Source organism: Taudactylus pleione, unplaced genomic scaffold, assembly GCF_031769625.1.
Source record: "Taudactylus pleione unplaced genomic scaffold, aTauple2 ptg000326l, whole genome shotgun sequence".
NCBI classification, from domain to species: domain Eukaryota; kingdom Metazoa; phylum Chordata; class Amphibia; order Anura; family Myobatrachidae; genus Taudactylus; species Taudactylus pleione.
In genome coordinates this window covers 5117386-5137845 of record NW_028284727.1, presented here as the reverse complement: position 1 = coordinate 5137845, position 20460 = coordinate 5117386, and the positions used below count along the sequence as shown (strand labels likewise).

Here is a 20460-nt window from a genome sequence, read left to right as displayed (position 1 = left end):
CTCAAACTCTGTCCTCAGGACCCCAAACAGTGCATGTTTTCCAGGTCTCCACACTGAATCAAGTGAAATAATTAGCTCCACCTGTGGATCTTTTAAAATGTGTCAGTGAGTAATGACTACACCTGTGCACCTGCTGGGTGACCTGCAAAACGTGACCTGTGTGGGGTCCTGAGGACCAAGTTTGAGAACCACTGTCTTAGAGTAATAATAGTAATGCTCTTGAGCAATATGTTTTTGGTTTTTTTTTCTTTCGGTACTAACAAACTTCCTCATTCTTGGAGAAAAAAATTTGTTTTGGTTGATGAGAGATGACAAAAATGTAACTATTTTTGTAGTAGAAAATGAAGGATAGGACAGCCTTATTTAGCAGGGTAATGAACAACTCGGAGGTAGTCTAAGTATCCAAACATTTTAATTAAGAAAAAGCAAACAAATTAGAAAATAAAACTAAACTGCATAAATTATCATATTAATGTTAAAAGTACTGACTGCAGTCATAAATACGTGTTTAAAAAAAATGATGCTTGGACCAATTCTCTCTCAGCATGGCAGGCAGACTGATTTCTAATAGCAACCACAGTAACTAGAATGAGCAGGTGGTAGTCAGCCCTCAATGGGAATAATAAAAATTAGGACATAAGTTAGAAAATTCTCAGGTAGATTCCAAGACATGGAGTCGCTCCATAGAATATATGCAAGGGGCTTTATTTATGAAGCGGCAGATGTGTAAACCTCTGCTTACCGGCGTGATGGAGGTGAAAATTTAAAGCACGCCGGGCTTTACACTGACTGTGAATGCCGTTTTAAACTTTCACTTCCAACCAGACAGGAAGTAAGACGCCCATTAGTAAATAAAGTCCAAGACATTAGGTACTGGATGCCGGCGCTCCCCTAACCCTCCCTCCCCACAGCCTAAACCTAACCCCCCCCCCTCCCCCTGCTGCCTAAACCTAACCCTCTCCACCTAGTGCCTAACCCTTTCCCAAGTGCAGCAATCGCCAACCCGTCGCTCACTGCCCCAATCTGGGTAGATTTCCTTACGGCGACGGCGGTAACACGGCGGGGCAGCTCCCCTTACGGCTCTAACCTCATGGTGCACATGTCACGCGGCGCCTGTCACTGCATGACAGACACTGCCAGCAGGCTCGCTGCTGACTGCGTTAAGAGAAATGCTTTCCCAACACTGTTTGGTGGAAGCGTGGGACCAGGCCATCCACTGTCCCACCAGTCCCATCCACTGTTCCACCAGCAGCACCTTGCTCCCCACTGACTGCTCTCAACAGGCATCAGAGGTACAGATTGGGCACTTTGGCTGGGACTTTATCTCCATTCACTTTATGGTCCCACATCCCCTTTTCAATCAGCTTCCAACTGCCATGTCACAGGCTGTGTTTGAAAAATCACAGTTAGGAGCTGATTGACTGGTACCTTATCACCGTTCACTTTATCTCCATCCAAAGCTTAGTAGCTTTATCATTGTAATAATGCATTGTTGTTGTTCTATGACAAATTTGGTTATTGGCCAGATTTTAGCTTCCAAATGTCTTCAAGACATCTCATTTTTCTCAAGTAGCTCCCACCCCAATTAAGGTTGGAGGCCACTGCCCTAGTGCCTAACCTCCTAACCCCAATGCTTCCTGTTGTGATGGCGTCAAGGTATTTGCAATTTATTATTTTTAATTTACTTTTTGCTTCATGTATGTGAACGCCGATATTCTTCCAGATGTGGTAAAATATACTGCCATTAGGTTGGCATGCTCTGAGGATGGTATACCACTTTTGTGTTGGTACAGTAAAGCTGACCTGATCTTTTAAAATCCCTCTACCTCAGATTTTTATTTGCAGCCCCAGGGAGGGGTCACAGAATGCAGTACATTATTGGTTTGCTTTCAATGATTTACCCAGTCATTACTAAAACTGCTTTCGCTGTAATTCAGTATGAAGCAATACTACTCTATGCAGGGACTATTATTATCATGATTTTATTTTTACTTTTTTGTGTTCCCCCGTGTTAAATGAACTTGGAGTATAAACCACAGAATATATATTGCAATTAAATAATTGGGTTTTAATCGTATGTGTTATAATCGTAACACATCCGATTAGTTGTGCCATGAGGTTCCAGGGCACAGATGCAGAGTCTCTTTGGTTTATTTTATTTTCTAAATGTCTTAGACCATGAAGCTTGGTATGGAAGGTTCTGCATCACCATCCCAGTGATCTCTTTAGGGTGAAGCTTGGAGCTGACTTTTGTTTCATCACAACTGCTCCCCTGTCTTTATGTAGCAGCCTCACAATGGCAGTCAGAATTCTTATGTTGCAGAATCACAGAAAACGCAGCCTTGAGCCTTGCCTGAGAAGTGTTCCATTATAGTAATGAACAAACCAATTCTCTTTTCCTGACTCGCCTGTATATTTAAATGTAGTCCTACACAAATATTAGGTATTCAGGTGTGCCTGAGGCAGGACAGCTCAGAGCAAGTGTTGCAGATATGTCCTTCCTCATCTATCCTCAGCACATTGAGTCACAGGGCTCCCGTGCGGCTAGGCCGGCTCTTTCGCAGAAATGCTTCTTATTTGCAATGCGATGCGAAAAAGATGCACAAGCAGACTCTGCTGATTAAAATGATATGTAGCATGTGTATGTTCTGTGTGCGGCCGAGTCTGTAACATTATCACAACCTAACATGATGTGGAAAACAGGCCCTAACATAGTAATGTAGCATTTTGTATACAGATACAGCTGCAGTCACACACAGAACGTACACATGCCGCATATCATTTTAATCAGCGTAGTCTGCTTGTGCATCGTGTTCGTATCGCATTGTGAATAAGACATATTTGCGTTTAAAAAGAAGCATGAAGAGACACTCTGCATGAGTAAACCCGCACGGGATTAGGCGGGACTAGAAGGACTGTTTACCGCGACTGCAGCAACAACAATGACAAAGGACACATCTGTATGTACTAAATGTTGGAAAAGTCCATGTACATCGTAAACCTCCTGTTTATACACATCTTCATCTCTTCTCACTAAATAAATGAATGGGTACTAGGTTACCAAGTTAGTACAACAAGGTGCAAAATCATTTCTATAAAATGAAGACGGAGTTTCAGTTTGTTTTGAAGTCCTCCATGAGGTATGCATTGAACAAAAGGTATGCATAAAGACAATGAATATTTCAATACTTAAATACCTTTTTTAATAGCTAATTTGGGAACCTTAATTATACATTAGCTATGTAGAAAATAGGACCTCTTTCAAGAATGGCAATTTTTATATGTGTGCATACTGTACATGATTTTTTGTGCTGAATAAGAGATGGCCATACTGTATGTCTTTTTGTATGGTTTTAGAAATAACTTAAATGGGTTAGATTATTTGTTCCTATTACAGTGTACAGGTGGAATTGAACAGAAAGTTAGCCAATCTTTAGCTACATCACAAGTCGCCCGTAAGCTACCACATACAAAGATTTTCTTTGATCTACTTCTAAAAGAACTTTTCATTGTTCAGTGTTTGCACCTACAAGACATTTTCTCGCTGACTCGCCCTAATCATCAGCAGAACTATGCCCGTGCTGCAATGATTGGATCTCCCAGCTGACAGTCTGGGAAGAAAGCAGTCTAAGCTACCCTTTTATGCATCGGTAACACGGATGGTGACGGAACAGAAGTGCAATTATATCCTGGCAACAACTATGTTAGAAACAAACACTAGATATTTTGTTTACACAGTTCCCACTTATCAATGTAAAATTTTAATCTATTACATTGCTAGTATGGGTGAGTCCTGCTGTATTGTGAGGTCCCTGGATTGTGATCCCCACTGTTTTACTATTTGGGGGCACTGTGGCTGTCAGCTGGAAAATGTATTTTGTGTGTATGGGTTATCTTCTGGGGCATATTTATAACAGTCCACATCTCAGATGTGGATGGGATGCAATTAATTTGGCTAAATTTGTCATGTAATATTTGAAAATATCGCAAGAATGTTCTGTCCCTGCAAATCCCCTCCAAGAACTTCTCAGGGTATTTTTTGCCAGCTACTTATCAGCCTCCCCCAGATTTCCCTCTTGGTTCTCATTAGAATATAAATTAAAAAGAAACTTGCCTACAGCTTGATTGGTATCTCCTTCTGTGTAACCCGGTCAACTGATCTGTGCAGTAGTAGGCTGAGATGCTGTTAAAGTCTCGGCAGGCATCTAAGCTGAGGACGCACAGATCAGCTGGCCAGGTCACACAGAAGAAGACACCGATCCCTGGATGCTGGCAAGTTTAATTTGATTTATTTTCTATTATAACAATTTATTTTCTCTGTGATGAGTCTGTGGTTTATCCGAGACACATGGCTGATCACAGAAGCCTACTCGAGGCTCTACTCTCCCTGTCAACAGGCATGGAAGGCTGACCATAAATCATTTTGTTTTCAAATCGCTTTTTCTTGCATTTAGAACAGTTGTTTTTTATAGGAATTAATTTTCTGATTTGCTTGCATGATATAAGGCCACAAATATTTTTTATAAATTTGATGGGTTGTGTTTTAAAGTACCAGCTGTCTTGATGAAAGAACACCTTGTGCTGCCATGTGCCTTTTTTGTATATATTCTCTTATGGCTGCATTGTGGTCTCAGTCAACTTCTGCTTTTCTTCTTTATTTGTTACGCAGCTGGCACACCGCCTTCCTGCTAGGGTACAAGGATATCCTTGGCATCTGATTTACAGTACACGGCAGCATGGGACCAGTCTGAAGACCTTGTACAGGAATCTCTCTTCTCTGGACAGCCCAGTACTTCTGGTTGTCAAAGACATGGACAGCCAGGTAATAATGCGTATGAATCACAGTGTGTTATTGTGGGAGAACAGTAACTGGATGGTAGCTATGATTGCTGTATACATACTTCACCTTTTATATTTTTCTTCATAAAGTAACTCCTATAGTATGCTACAAGCTATCATAATTATTTTTTTTACAGCTTCTCTTCCTATTCAATATGTATTCATTGCTGAAAAAGCATGATGTGATGCAGTACCTTTTCCGTATTCTGCAGGAGATGCTGCACCCTATTCTAGTATGGACAGAGCTTTCCAATTGCAACTAAACATTTTACTATATAGTAGCAACTCCATAATGAGAGACTTCAAACATGAATTTATAGCATGTCCAAAAGTAATCGTCGGTAGCTCTCCTTGGTGTTAATAGTGGATCAGTACCCTGGAAACTGATACTAGATTGCTGAATATACACCTTTCTTCCCTATCCGTGTTCTGTAGAGTAGAATTTGTGTTGCACAATACATTGGAATGCACAAAATGCATGTTTCACAACACACCGTATCCCTGTTGCTGCATGCCCTCACATTTGTTTCAACCTTCAAACTTTCCATCACAAATAAAACTTGAGCAGAAACGTGTGCATATTAGTGTGTATACAGGGCTGCATTTCACAACTGCATACTAGAGGACATTATTATTCTGGGGATAACCTACCAGTGCTTGAAGTGTGCCGATATGAGACGGTATGTCCACTGGCGTAACTATAGAGGGTGCAAGGGGTGCTCTTGCTATGGGACTCAATGGCTTAGGGGGCCGAGCAAGAATCCCCCTGCACCCTGCCACGTACAGCCAGCAGCAATGTCTTTTTTTTTTTAAATCAGGAGCTGGTCGCGAGCCAATAGGAACTTGCAGACCAGCAGCAAATTGGCAGTGGCTGCTGGTCCGCTAGTTCAAATTGGCTCGCAACCAGCGCCTCATGAAAAATGACATCGACTCACCTAGAAGCTGGGAGGAGGCATGGCCACGCCTCCTCCCAGCTTCAGTGAGAAGAGATTGAACAGCGCGCCTGGCTCAGGAGAAGGCAAATATGGGTGGGGGGGGGGGGGCCCCCCATACCTCTGGTTACGCCTCTGGGCATGTTATACAGACACTTCACTTTGGCACCTGACTGGCGCTGGGACTGTTACTGTTCCAGCTCTGGTCAACAGTTTGGCTCAGCCAATCGGTGCAGCTGGCAGTATATTGAGTTTTGGCTCCGGCAGCCAATTAGGGGTGGCTACGTGGTCGCCTCTCATAGGCTGTTCTGCAGGTCCACGAGCTGTCATGTCTCGCGGCCAGCACTGAATTCAAAATGCCACCGAGGAGTGAGGGGAAGGAAGCCCCTGGGAGCGCCGCGGTCACCCGGCTGAACAGAGTGCAGCACGCTGAGGTGTGGGGTGGTGCTGTGCTATGAGGTGTGCTGTGAGGGGAGGAAATGGGGGTATGGAAATATTAGGGGGGGCTAAGGTTTTGGGCCTGCCTAAGTAAAAGCCCCCCTGATATTTCCATACCCCCACTTTAAAATTTCCACTTCGACCACTGACACCTACTGTAAGAAATCTACATATCGGCACTTAACTGTTAATGTACAGAACGTAGTCAAGCATCATAACACATATTGCATTTATCAATATATGTATTTTCTCTGGCATTTGATTAGTTCATCCCATATAACCATATAACCAGACACATCCTTCCTGCTTGTTCTAGGCAAAGGCTTGTCATATGTGACCATTACTACTATATTTGCAAATATATAAACACAATTTCCCAGGACATTATTATTGCTGGTCTGGTGATTCTGTGCCCTAAACACTGTACTACACTTGTTCATACATCGCATAACCACTGATAAAAAGTATAATGCAAGTGCGCAACAACATTTATTCAAAGTAATCTTTTAATTATATTAAACATGCAGACAGCCGTAACTAGACATTTTGGTGTCCTGCGCCAGAAAGAGCATTGGCGTCTATTCCCGTCCCCCCTCACCCCACAACCCCCAAATACTTTAATTGGGACAGCGAGTGGGGCGTGATCACACACTAGTACCACTTCAAATTACAGTACACTGCAGTGCAACCTTATTCTCATTACATTGCACAGCAGTAACCCGCAAAACTGAAGTTGCTGCTTTTCAGTGCGGTGGGGACGCGAGGGGCTCAATCCTGAAGGTGCTGCTGTTCAGTGGGGGTGCCAATAATACTGCTGGTGCTTCTTCTGTTCAGGGGGTGGTAGGGGGCTGTTACTGAATGGAGGGGGGGATGTGCAGGCATGGAGAGACAGTTGCTTACGAGCATTACTGAAGCCGATAGTGTCTGTCTTCCTTTTCTGTCCCGCTCACACTACTCCAGTCAGCCCTGTCCACCCTAACCACTATTGGTCTCTGTACCACTTCCCTGCTGCTGCAATTGGCCCAGGGCTCTTTCTGGAAGGTGGAGCTCTGGAGTACATAGAAGAAGCCTGGGTGCACTGCAAGTAACATGCGGGCACCCACCAAATATACAGATTGTGGTGGCGGCCTGTTCCGCCCCAGGGCATCCTGTGCTCTGTGCGGCGGCACCGGCCGTGCCACCCTAGTTACGGATCTGCATGCAGAATTAAGAAAGAGGTGCTGTGGACAGTTTAAAAGTAAAAGACAATAAGTGTTCACTGCAGTGGAGAGGGAATATACAGTATATTGGGCCTGATTCAGATCCGCACGTAAATTCCATCGCAGCTGTGATTTCTCACAGAACGCAATTGCGAAAATATGCTAATGAGCCACTCGCTGGCTGAGTCCCACTGAAAGCATCTCTCATCCGCCGCTCATGCACTGAACTGGAAACATTGAACGCAGATCCAGAGGCCATCACCCTTTTGAGTATGTCTAAGGTGCTGAAGACAGCAGGTCTACCGACACACAGCAGGCTCTCCTGCAGCGAGTAAGTACACAGTGGCTGATTTACGCCCTGAAAACCATGCCTGTCTTTTTGTAACCACCCCCGTTACCTCCCCCAAACGCTGACTACCTATCACTCAGTTTGCGAGTGAATCCTCTGTGTGTGTGTGATCTTAAAACAATCTCTGTGCGGCTTTCACACATGCACAATGGCTAACAATTGCTCAAACTACGTAAATTTCAGCATTGCTTGCGGATCAGATTCAAGCCCATAGTAACCTTGTAACTTAACATCTCAAATGTACAATACAGAGTAAGCTGACCTATCCTAGGAACTGAACAACACCGAGCAATAAAACAGCTGAGATAGAACGAGGACAGGGGTCGAGAGTAGAGCACTGTATCTAGTAGGGCAAGTGGAGGAGACTCACAGGGAGGGCAAGGATGTTTGGCCCATGATGAGCTTGTACAGTATCTGGATTATTGAAGAGCTCTTGAAAACATAAGTAAAGGAGCATTGGTGACATAGCCGGAATCGGTATGAAATACCGCCGATTCCCGGCAGCCCAACAGATTAACAGATCCCGGCGGCGGCAGCCCGACAGCGCTGGAAATCCCGATCGTCCTAAGGTAAGTAATCACTAACCTAACCCCCCTAACCCTAACCCACCTTAGGGGTGCCTAACCATAACCTCACCACAAGTGCCTAACCCTAATCCCCCCCTGTAAGTGCCTAACCCTAAGTCCCCCCCGGGGGTGCCTAACCCTCCCTCCCCCTAGTCTAATCCTCCCGGGGGGGTGCCTAACCCCAAGTCCCCCCCGGGTGCGCTAAACCTAACCCTCCCCAACCTGCGGCTGTCCGCTCGCGGCACTCGGCATCCCTTCGATCGGGATGCCGGGCGCCTGTCTCCCGGCGTCGGGTAAATGACAGGCGTCTAAATATAGACTCCTGTCATTTAACCCACGCCGGGATAAAGCAGTCGGGAAGCCAGCTGTCGGGATCATGTCAGCCGGTTTCCCGATTGCATCCCGGTGTGGGAGGTCGAACATGAGGAAGGAGGGCCCTGTCCATGAGAGCTTTACATACTAAGAGGAGGGAACAGTTGGTGGATAAACTAAATACAGTTACATAGGTTATTAAACTATTATCTTTGCAGTTTCACCAACACAAAAAAGTAGAATTAGTTCTGCAGATAAGGGCCAGATTGACTTAGCAGTGATCTGTCAGCTGCGTGTATAACTACTAATTGCTGCAGCTGGTTTCTGTTTGCAGCTCCATAGGCGACAAGTAGAAATTTGCTCTGAGATGCATCCCCACAAAGCCGCAGCTCACCGCTAATAGTCTGACCCTAAATGTGTTTCTTTATTGCTCATGATATGAAGATCGGGTAGTCAATATTTAAATTTTGTTAGCAAAGATGTTTGACTAGTAATTATTTCATGCTTTCTCTTTCGTGCCATAATCAGAGAGCATGAAACTGCAAGTTCATAAAGAAATGTTACTCCCAGTACAACCTTTAAGTGGAAAGTGTGTTACACAGATTGTGGATGTTTATGTAAATGTAAGTATGCTTATGTGGGTGTGGCCTTACATTATTATTACACACCTTTGACATAGTAGTAGTTAATGCCAATAGAAACAGAAACTAGCCATTAGGAATCATTAAATAGAGTGTGAGAGGCAATATTGAGCACATGAGACATAATTACCAACTTTGCAATGCAAATACCAAACAAATATAAATGCCTAATAATGTTACGCAGGAGCCCCAATCCTAATTTTGCACATTGTCCATTCCTATTGTAATATTTTTCTTTGTGCATATTTCCATGCATTGTGCAGGGATCTGACTCTATGAATGGATGTTACTCAGCACATCAAAAGTGAGGAAAAAAAAAAGCACATGTGCAGTTCAGGTGTTCAGCAGGTTCTGGTACCAGAGTGCGGGCAGTGGTTACTAATTGGCTCGGGCTTGATGGAGGGTCTAGCAGGGACCCAGGTCCGCCAAATGCGCCCCCCCTTTACCCATTTCCCGCACCATATAATGCCCTCTCACTGTGGTCTCCTCTGCTTACTGTGCCTATTTCCCGCACAATATAATGCCCTCTCACTGTGGTGTCCTATACTTATGCTGTCTACTTTTTGCACCATGTAATATAATGTAACAGTCTAATTTTTTCCACTGGACCGAACAGTCTTCCTTTTGTTTCCATTAAATCAGGTGTTTGGAACATATGCAACACATCCCTTCAGACTCAGCGATCATTATTATGGAACAGGGGAAACGTTCCTCTTCACATTCAATCCTGATTTTAAGGTAAATCTTTTCCCATGGTTCTTAGTATATGGTTTGTTAATGTATTGCAGAAAACTTCCCAAGCATAGACACATGGTGAGATACTTTCAAATAGTAACACAACGGAGGTGATAGGTGACCTATGCTGACTATGAAAATCCTTAATATAATGGAACCATTGATTAGTATTGTACAGAGTTGGCTGACTACAGGTATTAACAGCCATAAGGTTATCATGTATAATAATTAATTACAGCGTACACAGACGATTTTAGAAGGTGTTGTTTTGTTTTGTTTTTTTGTTTTCTTTCAAATTATATATCCAGACTAATGGAAGTTAATGTATTATTGAGAAATGTTAATCTCCCTTTAAGATGATGCCTATTTACAGAAGAAAAACTTTGAGAGATGGAATTGTATTGCACTATTGCACAGATTTCCTGCATTCAGCCGTTGTAAGCTAAGCCAGTGCCGGACTCCTGATACTAGTGCATAGTGACACCTAGTGGGCTCATCCTGAAAATACATTTTATGCTGCATTTAGCTGTGGAAATAGCATTACTGTACTCTAATAGTTTCTGAACTCTATTTTTTGTTTCTTTTTTTCCAATTTTTATGTACAGTTAATGTTTCATGGGCTGTATTGTCCTCTGCATAATTTCTATTGCAGGCATTCAAATGGAGTGGAGAGAATTCTTATTTCATTAATGGAGATATCACTTCTTTGGAGCTTGGTGGTGGAGGGTTAGTATTCACTCATTCTTGCTTGGTGTCCTATTTTTACAACATTTGCAATTAGATCTAAACAAATTTAGTATATGAACAAAGTAACTTATTATATTTTTATGAAATGACACTAATATATACCGTATGGTAGCTTTTGTGTGACCGGAAAAAAACAGTAAATAAAAAAAACAAAAAACACTTCAGCATGGGGTTTCCTACTTGCTACTTAAGGTGCTTTTGCTTATGGTTTGTGTACCTTATTGGAGCTCATCCACGATGTCCTCAGTTTTGAAGAGCTTTTGGGATGGAACAATCTGATTACCAGGATGCTAGCAGCAGTATGTTAAGAGATCAGTGTCCTTCTGTATCGGGAGGCAGATGCTTTGTTGAGTTACAAAGTCCTGCAGTAAAATTAGCTGAACCTATTCTGATAGTGGCTTGCAGTCTTATGTCTGCATACTGACAAAATCTTCTATTAACGTTTCTTTAACAAATAATATTATTGGTCAGGATTATGGAATTACTGATAGACTCTGTCCACACCCATGTGTACTAAAAGCTTGTCAGTACTTCCCGTGTGTGTGTGTGTGTGTGTGTGTGTGTGTGTGTGTGTATGTGTGTATATATAATATATATATATTATATAAAATAAATAAGATTCTTCCCTAGATTTATTAATACTTAGTAAATAGCAGCTAGCATGCTGATCTAGCTAGACTGAGTTGATGTAAATGTATCGTAGCTCATATTTCTACCATTCTTTTGCAACCGCAACTAAACAGAAAATTATGATCACACTTGGGACAAGAGCACAATATTGGTTTGAATATTAATTTCCAAACTTTAAAATTGAGCCAGAATTAAAGGAAGTTTAGTTCCTTTGTTTTTATTAGTAATAAACCCATGAAATAAATGTAAAGATTTTTTTCTCATTGATTTTGTTCTGTTCTTTCAGAGGTCGATTTGGCTTGTGGCTTGATTCAGATTTGTATCATGGACGCAGTAACCCCTGTAGTACATTTAATAATGACATCCTATCTAAGAAAGAAGATTTTATCATTCAGGACTTAGAAGTGTGGACCTTTCAATAAAGGGATATCCTATGGCATGTAAAGATGTCTTTCGCATTAGGTCAGGGAGAGGACATCAGGCAGCACATTGCTAACATGCATTTGACTTTCTATTACTGAACTAAGAACATTATGCTCTTCCTGATTGCACTGAAGAATCCATATTTTTTCATGAATGCAATGCTGTTATGAACAAACTTTGACTGCTTCAAGCCGTTAATGCAGGACTGGAAACCTATTATTGAAGCCTTGTATGAAATGTTAATGACTCATGACAGAGTCTACGTGTGAGTAGTGGTAGGGAAAGTCAAACTGATACGATCATGCAATATGGTTCCTAAAAAGTAACTTGGTGGGAGGCTGCCTATGTTCATTATGGAATACTTCTGAAAGCTGTATGTCCACACAATTACCCCCCAAGAAGAGGAGAAAATGATTATCATTTTAAGAAAACAATGGTAACATTATTTTTTTTAACTTCTTGAACAATATTGCTGACCTTCAATTTCTAGATCTCCCCTCATGGCACTTTTTTAAAGGATTCCAGTTATAAAATACATACGCACAGATATTTACACTACGACTTGTTTCCCCTTATATTCGCTTTTATGACAAGATACCCTACTCTTCTTTCCCCCATGCCACTGAAAGCTGGAGCTTGTTGTTGTTGACCGTTGCTATTTAGGGGAGGTGCATTTTAGACCATGATAGGAAGCCATACACATTGCATTGTTTTTATATGTATATCTCTGTTAGCCAAGAGAATGTTGACAAAAAAAAAAAAGGGTTTGTGGAGAGATGAGATACTGGGCAGGTGACTTTATTGTTCCAAGCAAGAGTATTGCACTGAGGAACGCAGGTCGTTTCTGAAAGCTGCTTTATTTTTTTTTTTTGTAATTTTTAATCTGTTTTTCTAAACGTATATATTTTTTTTTTTTTTTTAGTTTTTGCCTTATTTTTCAATAATTTGAAATTATTTAGTAAAGTGTTGTTAAGTTTTCTCTACGCGTATTTTATGTTGTACTTTTATATACTGGTTAGCATAATGTGACCTCCATCTAATTATCCAAACTGCTGGGAAAGTTCTTGTAATAAAATGAATATCTGGAAACACTGACTATAATTATCAATGTACAAAATAATTTGAAATACATATTTTGTGATGGCAAATATGTAGATTTAATCAGAAAGCAGGTGCCACAACAATAAGAAGGTAAGAAGAATGCAGAAAAAATAAAAACGCTGAATTCACAGACTTATAGGAATGTTGTGATCAGCATTCAATGACAACTAATATGCATAATGCATTATTTACTTACCACAGAGATGAGATTATATTGATCCATTGATTTTCTTGCATGTTAACTGTCAATACATCATTATCTACATTTTAGAATTTAAAAACTTAATACACAAATTATTAATGCAAATTAATAATTAGAAGAAGTTTTTTAAATCCAACAATATTCATTATATTTATGCAGGTATGGATTACTGAAACTTTCCTTCAGCAATTCAATAACTTTTGCACAGTGACTTCTCAGAGGCCTAGACCAGTCTTCATACCTTGTTTGTGCTGTTGGGAAGAGTTAGCTGGTGATCCACTAAACTGGTGTTTGGGAGCAAAGTGCTGATTGTCATTTGCTCCTACACATAACCAGATTTTTATTCCAACCAATCAACTAATTGGATGTTTGGATGAAAGTTGGTCTGGTGTATGTATGGCCAGTGTTAGTGACCAATCCATTGAATTCACCCCCTCTTCTCCCAATGGTGACATATGTTCATGTTGTATAACAATACAATCTTAAATTAGAAGGTGATACTGTCCCTTAAACTGAGAAACAGGTTTGGTGTTTAGTCAGCTTACCTCAATAAAGCACCACACAAAGTTGTATGACATTTGGCTGTTGCGAGGTCATGCTGAGCGACTGGATCACTTCCAGTTTCACTGGGGCTTGTTGGTGTAGTTAGAATTTGCCTATTTGTGTGGTTGTCTTCTAACACACCCAATACTGATCTATAATCTGATTATTATTGGGTCTGTTTCTCATTTTGGTGCCACAATCTGCAATATTAACCTAATGTTTTGGATGCCTTTCTCTCACTGTTGAGAACAAGGCCAATTGGACACCAGGCTTCCATAGCACAGGTGTTTATTGATCCCAGCTGAGGTCAGATAACTAATTGGATAGAGCACTATGAAAACAGAGGGGTTGTCCAAAAGGGAACCACTTAGGACAACTCTTTTCACCCCACTATATTTCTTCAGCAGACATTTTACACAATTTACACAAGTGTTCCAAAACATGTGATTTTTGTGAGTGCATATATGCTCTATTTACTCATTTTTGATGATTCTATAACTTAACATCTGTCCACTGTTCTGTCATATTACTGGAGTAGAAAGTAGCACCGATGAACTTGTGATCCAACAGTTATGGCTTAAAGGTGTTTTCCAAGCCAAGTGTATTTTGTACCCACCCCATCACCGCTGCAAAGTAATATATACTAATATTTATTATGAAGCCAAATTCTCTTCTGTACGTTTGCATTTTTGATGACTGTATAGTCTACAGTGGATTTACAAAGTCTACAATCCATATTGAAATTGCAGGTTTTGCAATGTGAAGCCTGAAATCCAGATAAGTCATGTCAGTCCTTTTCCGCCATTACTGTAACCTAGCGAAAGTCAGACAATGTTTTTAAAAAAATAAGCAAAACTAAAAAAAACCTACAATTCCCTGGTTGCATAAGTGTGCACACCCTTAAACTACCTTTTACTTTTATTTTAGCATGGTCTTTCTTTAATAGGTCCCCATCAACCTGGACATTGTGATTCTCTCCCACTCTTGTCTGCAAACTAGTTGAAGGTCCATGGTATTGTGATGGGATATCATCTGCTGTGCGCAACCCTCTTTTGGTCATTCCAGGTTTTTAAATGGGATTGAGGTTTGGGTAATTCCAAGACTGTAATCTGTGTGATTCGGATTGGTATCTTGGATGGTGAAATTCCCCTTCATCTTTCTGACGGAAGCCAGCAGGTTTCATGCCAAAGTATAATGATTTTTGGAGCTACAGGTTGAGTCTCCCATATCCAAATATTCCAAATTACAGAATATTCTGAAATACAGAATTTTTTAGCATGATTGATATGGTGAAACTTTTTGCTTTTTGATTGATCAATGTACACAAACTTTGTTTAAGGCACAAATATTGAATAGAATTACCTGCAGGCTTTGTGTATAAGGTGTATATAAAACATAAATGCATTATGTGTTTAGATTTGAGTCTCATTCCCAAGATATTTCATTATATTATGCAAATATTCCAAAATACGGAATGTTCAGATATCCAAAATACCCCTGGTCCCAAGCATTTTGGATATGGGGGACTCAACCGTACTCATTATGCTCTCTCTGTAATGATTACAGCCCCTGACCCATCTGAAGAGAAGCCACCCAAAGCATGAGGATGTCCCCATCATGCTTCACCTTTAGGTGTGGCAATCTCTGGATGATCAGCTGTGTTATTGTGCCAAATATATTTTTTAAGAAATCGAGCAAAAAAAAAATCCATCTTTGTCTCAATAGACAATAAAACATGTGCTCACATGATTTGGGGAAATTAAATATTGTTGCATGATTTACAGTAGATGGCCTGGGATGTTATCTTTTGTGCGAAGTTGCTTCTGTCTTGCAATACTAGCCCATAGCCCAGACATGCAGTATATGGAGATTGTCACATGTAGGGAACAACCTGTTCCTGACGGAACTATCTTCATCTCCTTTAATGCTGTCGTAGGCTTCTCTGTATCCTCCCTCATGCGTATTCTACACGTCCTGAAATCATCTTTGGATTGAAGTCCTGATATTGGCAATGTTCCTTTTGGGTCACACTTCTCCACTTATTGCTGATAGCAGTGGTCCACTGAAGGGGTGCAGACTGCACTGGGTGTCGCTCTCTGAGGAGGTGACTCCAAAATGCCAGCTCCTCCTCAGTGACCAGGAGCTGCACTGTTAGTGTGCAGATCCCGGTCACTGGAGAGGAGTCGGCAGTCCGGGGAGAGTCTCTGGGGGCATCGAAAGAGGGGATGTGCTGCGAGGCCACACCCCTTTTGAGAATTGATTCAGGGATTTATTTGGCGCACTGGGTGTCGCTGACTCCAGTGTTGCCACTGCTAATAGTCTTCACAATGTTCCATGGTACATGTAACTCCTTTTTGAAGCTCTATTATACATCAGTCCCGATTTGGTATCTTTCAACAATGAGCTACAGTACCATTAGGGGCGTGATGCAGCAAGCCGAGAAATGCAGTCAAACCCCAAATATGCAATTTTGACTGCATTTTTCATATGCACCAAGCCCAGAGTGCTTGGTTGTGGTGGGTAATGCCATCTTCCTGATGGCGTTACCCATAGAAGCCTATGGGCTTATCTCCACAGAGTGCTGACAGAGGGATCCAATCAGATCCCTCCCAGCACCCCACCATGGTATGCACATCCTTCTGCGCATGCGCAGAAGGACGCCGGAGGGGCTTCTGGATCATAGACCCGGAAGCCCCTCCACCGCAAAGGGCTGCTCGTATCGACAGAGCAGTCCTTTGCGGTGATCGTCATGCATACTGGCGTTGCCAACGCTGGCATGCATGCGATGACCGGCGGAATGCATCGCTACTGCGATGCATCATGCATCCCACCCATTTTGAAATCTCATAGAAACCTACAATTTGATCGCAGATAGAACCACTTGGCCCATCTAGTCTGCCCTTTGGTGGACCATGGCTATGCCAGTAGGAAGCAACCAAGAAAACTGCAAGGAAAAACTACAGGAACAGCTCATCTTTATTTGGGGTTAATCACAATCCCTTTCATTCCTCGCAGGTGCAAATTCCCTTTGAACATTATTTTGAATGTGATTTGTTAACTCTGCACCCTGTTACACCCCATTATGAATGGATGTGTGCAATTGTGCAACCAAGGTATTGTGGCTTTGGATTTCATTAATTTCTCCTAAAAATTGTATATTTGTATTTTCAGTTGCATTTTTGTTGGTTACAAGGTCATACTAAAGGTGTTAAAAAAAAGCCTGATGTGATTTATCCCGATTTCAGCATATCTACCAATTATCCTGGTTTGAGGGTTTTGTCCCACCTTTACAACCGCAAGTTCATATTCCTGATAGGTCAGGCAGTTGGCAAGAGATGTAATTCACTGCTGCTCTGCATAGCAAAAGCCTCAAAAAGGAAGGGGTGTGGTCCAGTGAATCAGAACGTTGACCACACCCCTGTGATGTGAGGACACACCCTGTTGCCTCCTTGTAGTGCACTTTATTGTCCCGATTTATCAGTACATGTTGGGAGATATGTTTCGGGGTTTACCTGACTTTTTATATCCACTGCCCATCCATAATCAAAGCATGGTGTTTTCTCCTCACTTGTTTTTGGAGCTTTCCTGAACATGTGTAATTGATTTAACTTAATCCTTAGTGTCTATAGGATATCCTGGGTATTGTTTCCTCCACCCATTTGCCTTGTATAACTGATGATAATTTTCTAGCACAATATAAAATATTCTAGTTACAGGTAGCAAGGGAGCTAGGTAAACTGTGACTCGGGAACTGGTGTCAGGTATTTGGTGCGAGCCACAACATTTAACACAGGTTCAGACTGGTCAGCAAAGGACTGGGATTAGAAGGTAAGTGTGTCAGTCAATAGTGCTCACTGATACTAAGGAGGTGGGAACTAAAGAGATTAAATTTAAGATGGAACAGTTTTTTTCAAACTTATTCTCATTCCATATTAACTTCCGAAATTGGTCACGCCCCTGACTAAATTTAATAGAGAAAATTAGTATAAAGAAAACTGAGGATTGAACATTTTGTCCACTCCAACTGTAACCGCATTTAAACCACCTGGCTTTGTTACTCATGATACCAAAATAGCAGATTGTGCAAGAGTGTTGCCTTTTAAGCTTTCTTTGGGTAGATGACAGTTTGTGGTTCATTATTATTATTATTATTATTATTATTATTAATAGTATAATAATAATTTTTTTTTTTCTTATTTAAACCATAATTTTGAACTTGAATTCTGTATCTCTATGAAGAAAGCTGGGTCGTGGAAATTTGCAAGACGCAAGTTGAAACACAAGGATCATAATAAATTAAACTACTGTTTTTATGTAGATATTTTTTATATTAATTAAAGCCTTTGTTAACAAAACACTTGTGGCTTGGGTCCATTCTCTTAAGCACATTGTTCAGAGATGCTGAAATGTGTCAAAGCACTGGTAACTTCTATAAAATTGTTTAATCTTAAAAATAAGGTATTATTCAAAATTGAACTGTTAAGCAAACTTTAACAAAGCTTTATTTACTGTGGGCACAGAAAATAGCATTACTATTTTTGATGTGTTTATTCTTTGAACAGACCACACATTTGTTGCTGTTATGGGTATCTCAGTGCATGGTTATCTCACATACTTCACCAGTTAATTGGCCAAAATGTACTTGCATCACAACTGGGGTCAACACCTAAAGGACTTTGCTTTTGTATGGTAATATTTGCAACTTGTATTTGCAAGGTTGATGATACTGCCTAAATATACAGAAGCTCTGCTTCTTAAATGATCACTGACACCATGGAATGGCTGATATGTACAGCAATGCTTCAATATTTTCAATAAAGGAATACAGTATATAAATCTTATTGGGAGTGTTTCTTCATTCATCTAAAATTGATACTTGCACTATGCAAATGTAGCTGTAATAACATGAGAAATAATATGAAAAGGGTGTTGGACATTGTAAAATTATCTAATTTTCATAAATACAAATGTTGGAAAGAAACTAGTAAGTCTCACAATGTGAAATAGGATAGATTACAGCTCTAACCATATAATTATGAGTGTGTGAATTATCTATCTTATTTTATTTACGTTGGTCATAGTGTGCCTACAAATGTGAGTTTTAAAAACCGTGCACTTGGAAGGTGCAAATTTCTTCCCATTGAAAGCCTAGGACAAGATTTGATCTAGGGATTATAGGTGGCAATGTCCTTGGGCATTATGAAAAGGTGACTACCTCCAGCTTGTCTCCTACTTTCAGTGTGAGGCCTATACTAGGGCAGATGGTGTTGATATTTAAATGAACCTCTATATACCCCTGCCTGTACCTTCTAAAATCCTTCCTATAAACCTCTAAGGATGACGCTAATTTGCGTACACAGTCATACAATAAATAGAGACTCCAGACTCAGAACATGTGGTTCCGAAGCACAAAGTATTATTCAAGTAAAAGTACAGTCAGTTATATGCTATGATCTGTGTACAATAAGCGCAAATAAATCATAAAGTCACAAGGTACAGTTGATATACATATGCATGATTAAACTTCAACATACAATGAGAGAGACACAGAGACACAGAAAGAGAGAGACAGACAGATCAAACTACAGAGAGAGAGAGGCACACAGAGAGAGAGGCACACAGAGAGAGAGGCACACAGAGAGCGACAGAGAGAGAGACAGACAGATCAAACTACAATGAGAGAGAAACAGACAGAGAGAGAGAGACACAGAGAGAAAGAGAGAGAGACACACAATTTAGGTGCAAAAGGAAATTATACAGACCCAAGTACAGTATACATACGCAGGCGCTTCCGGACCCGGAGATAGGCATCAGCAAGAGACCCCTCGTCATTCAGCATTCAGCACGAAGACTCAGAACCAGCGTTCGTGCACTCATATTTATACCCCCCCAGAAAAAACGGGACAATAGGGAAGTCTGTTGCTGATATCATTGGTTCCCAGGGGTGAAGCATCTGTTACAGCACATTTAACAGGCTGGTTCAAACAGACTCTCCCTGCCTCTAACAGCTGGGGGTCTTCCTCTTCACGCCTCCTGCAGCATCCTAACCGTTGCTTCTAAAATATACATTTTGTTGCTTGTAGGCTCTGCGATCCATAACTCGGGAATGTATGATGCGATCTCCCCACCGATAACACCGGAATACTGTAAAAAGGATACGCATCAGTACAACTCCAAACATGACTTGTTTAGCATGTATAATACCTTAGTTATCAAATATCTTTATTTTTCAGCATTTAAACTAACTGAACCAACTTAAATCATACACTCTAGAGCTTATTGAACCTTATGTGTGAATATGTAATGTGTGGGTGTTCGGGGTTTGATATAAGGACGCTAGTTATTAATGGGTGATATTTGAGTGCATAATTTCTCATACACGAAGTGAACATTCAGCAGTGTGGATTGCTGAGCATTATAGTTCCATGCCCTCTGTCAGCAGGCCCCCACCTGTCCTGTGTTCAAAGGAAAAAAACCTCTTTTGTTCTCCCAGACTCTTGTGTGAACTGTGAATCAAGCTGTGAAGTTGGGGCCATCCTGTCTAGGATTCAGACAAATCCTATTGTGTAGATCAATGCCTGGATTATATTACAATTGCCACAACTATGCTTTATCTGCATCCAGGGATTCCCAATTTGTATGTAAAAATAACCATTGTCTGTTCTATTTACTCTTACTCAGAAAACTTGTTCTTCCAGTTGCCCTTGGTAGATTAACAAAAACATTGCCATCTGTTCTTAGCTCCTGAGTTGTAACTTGAAATGACGCTGGTCACAAAATGGCATCTTTGCAGATTCTTATTT

The 20460-nt window shown here is 41.0% G+C and overlaps 1 protein-coding gene across 4 annotated transcripts in view; it reads left to right on the top strand.

Annotated features, from left to right (window-relative positions):
- Positions 1-18493, top strand: part of NCOA7 (nuclear receptor coactivator 7) — a 70830-nt gene extending 52337 nt beyond the window's left edge. For all 4 annotated transcript variants that reach the window (XM_088443104.1, XM_088443103.1, XM_088443105.1 and 1 more), the window contains 4 exons: positions 4670-4822; positions 9919-10014; positions 10664-10737; positions 11675-18493. In XM_088443104.1, coding sequence (XP_088299230.1) covers positions 4670-4822; positions 9919-10014; positions 10664-10737; positions 11675-11810 — 459 coding nt within the window. In that variant the 3' untranslated portion in view covers positions 11811-18493. The remainder of the gene's footprint in view (positions 1-4669; positions 4823-9918; positions 10015-10663; positions 10738-11674) is intronic.
- The last annotated feature ends 1967 nt before the right edge of the window (positions 18494-20460 follow it).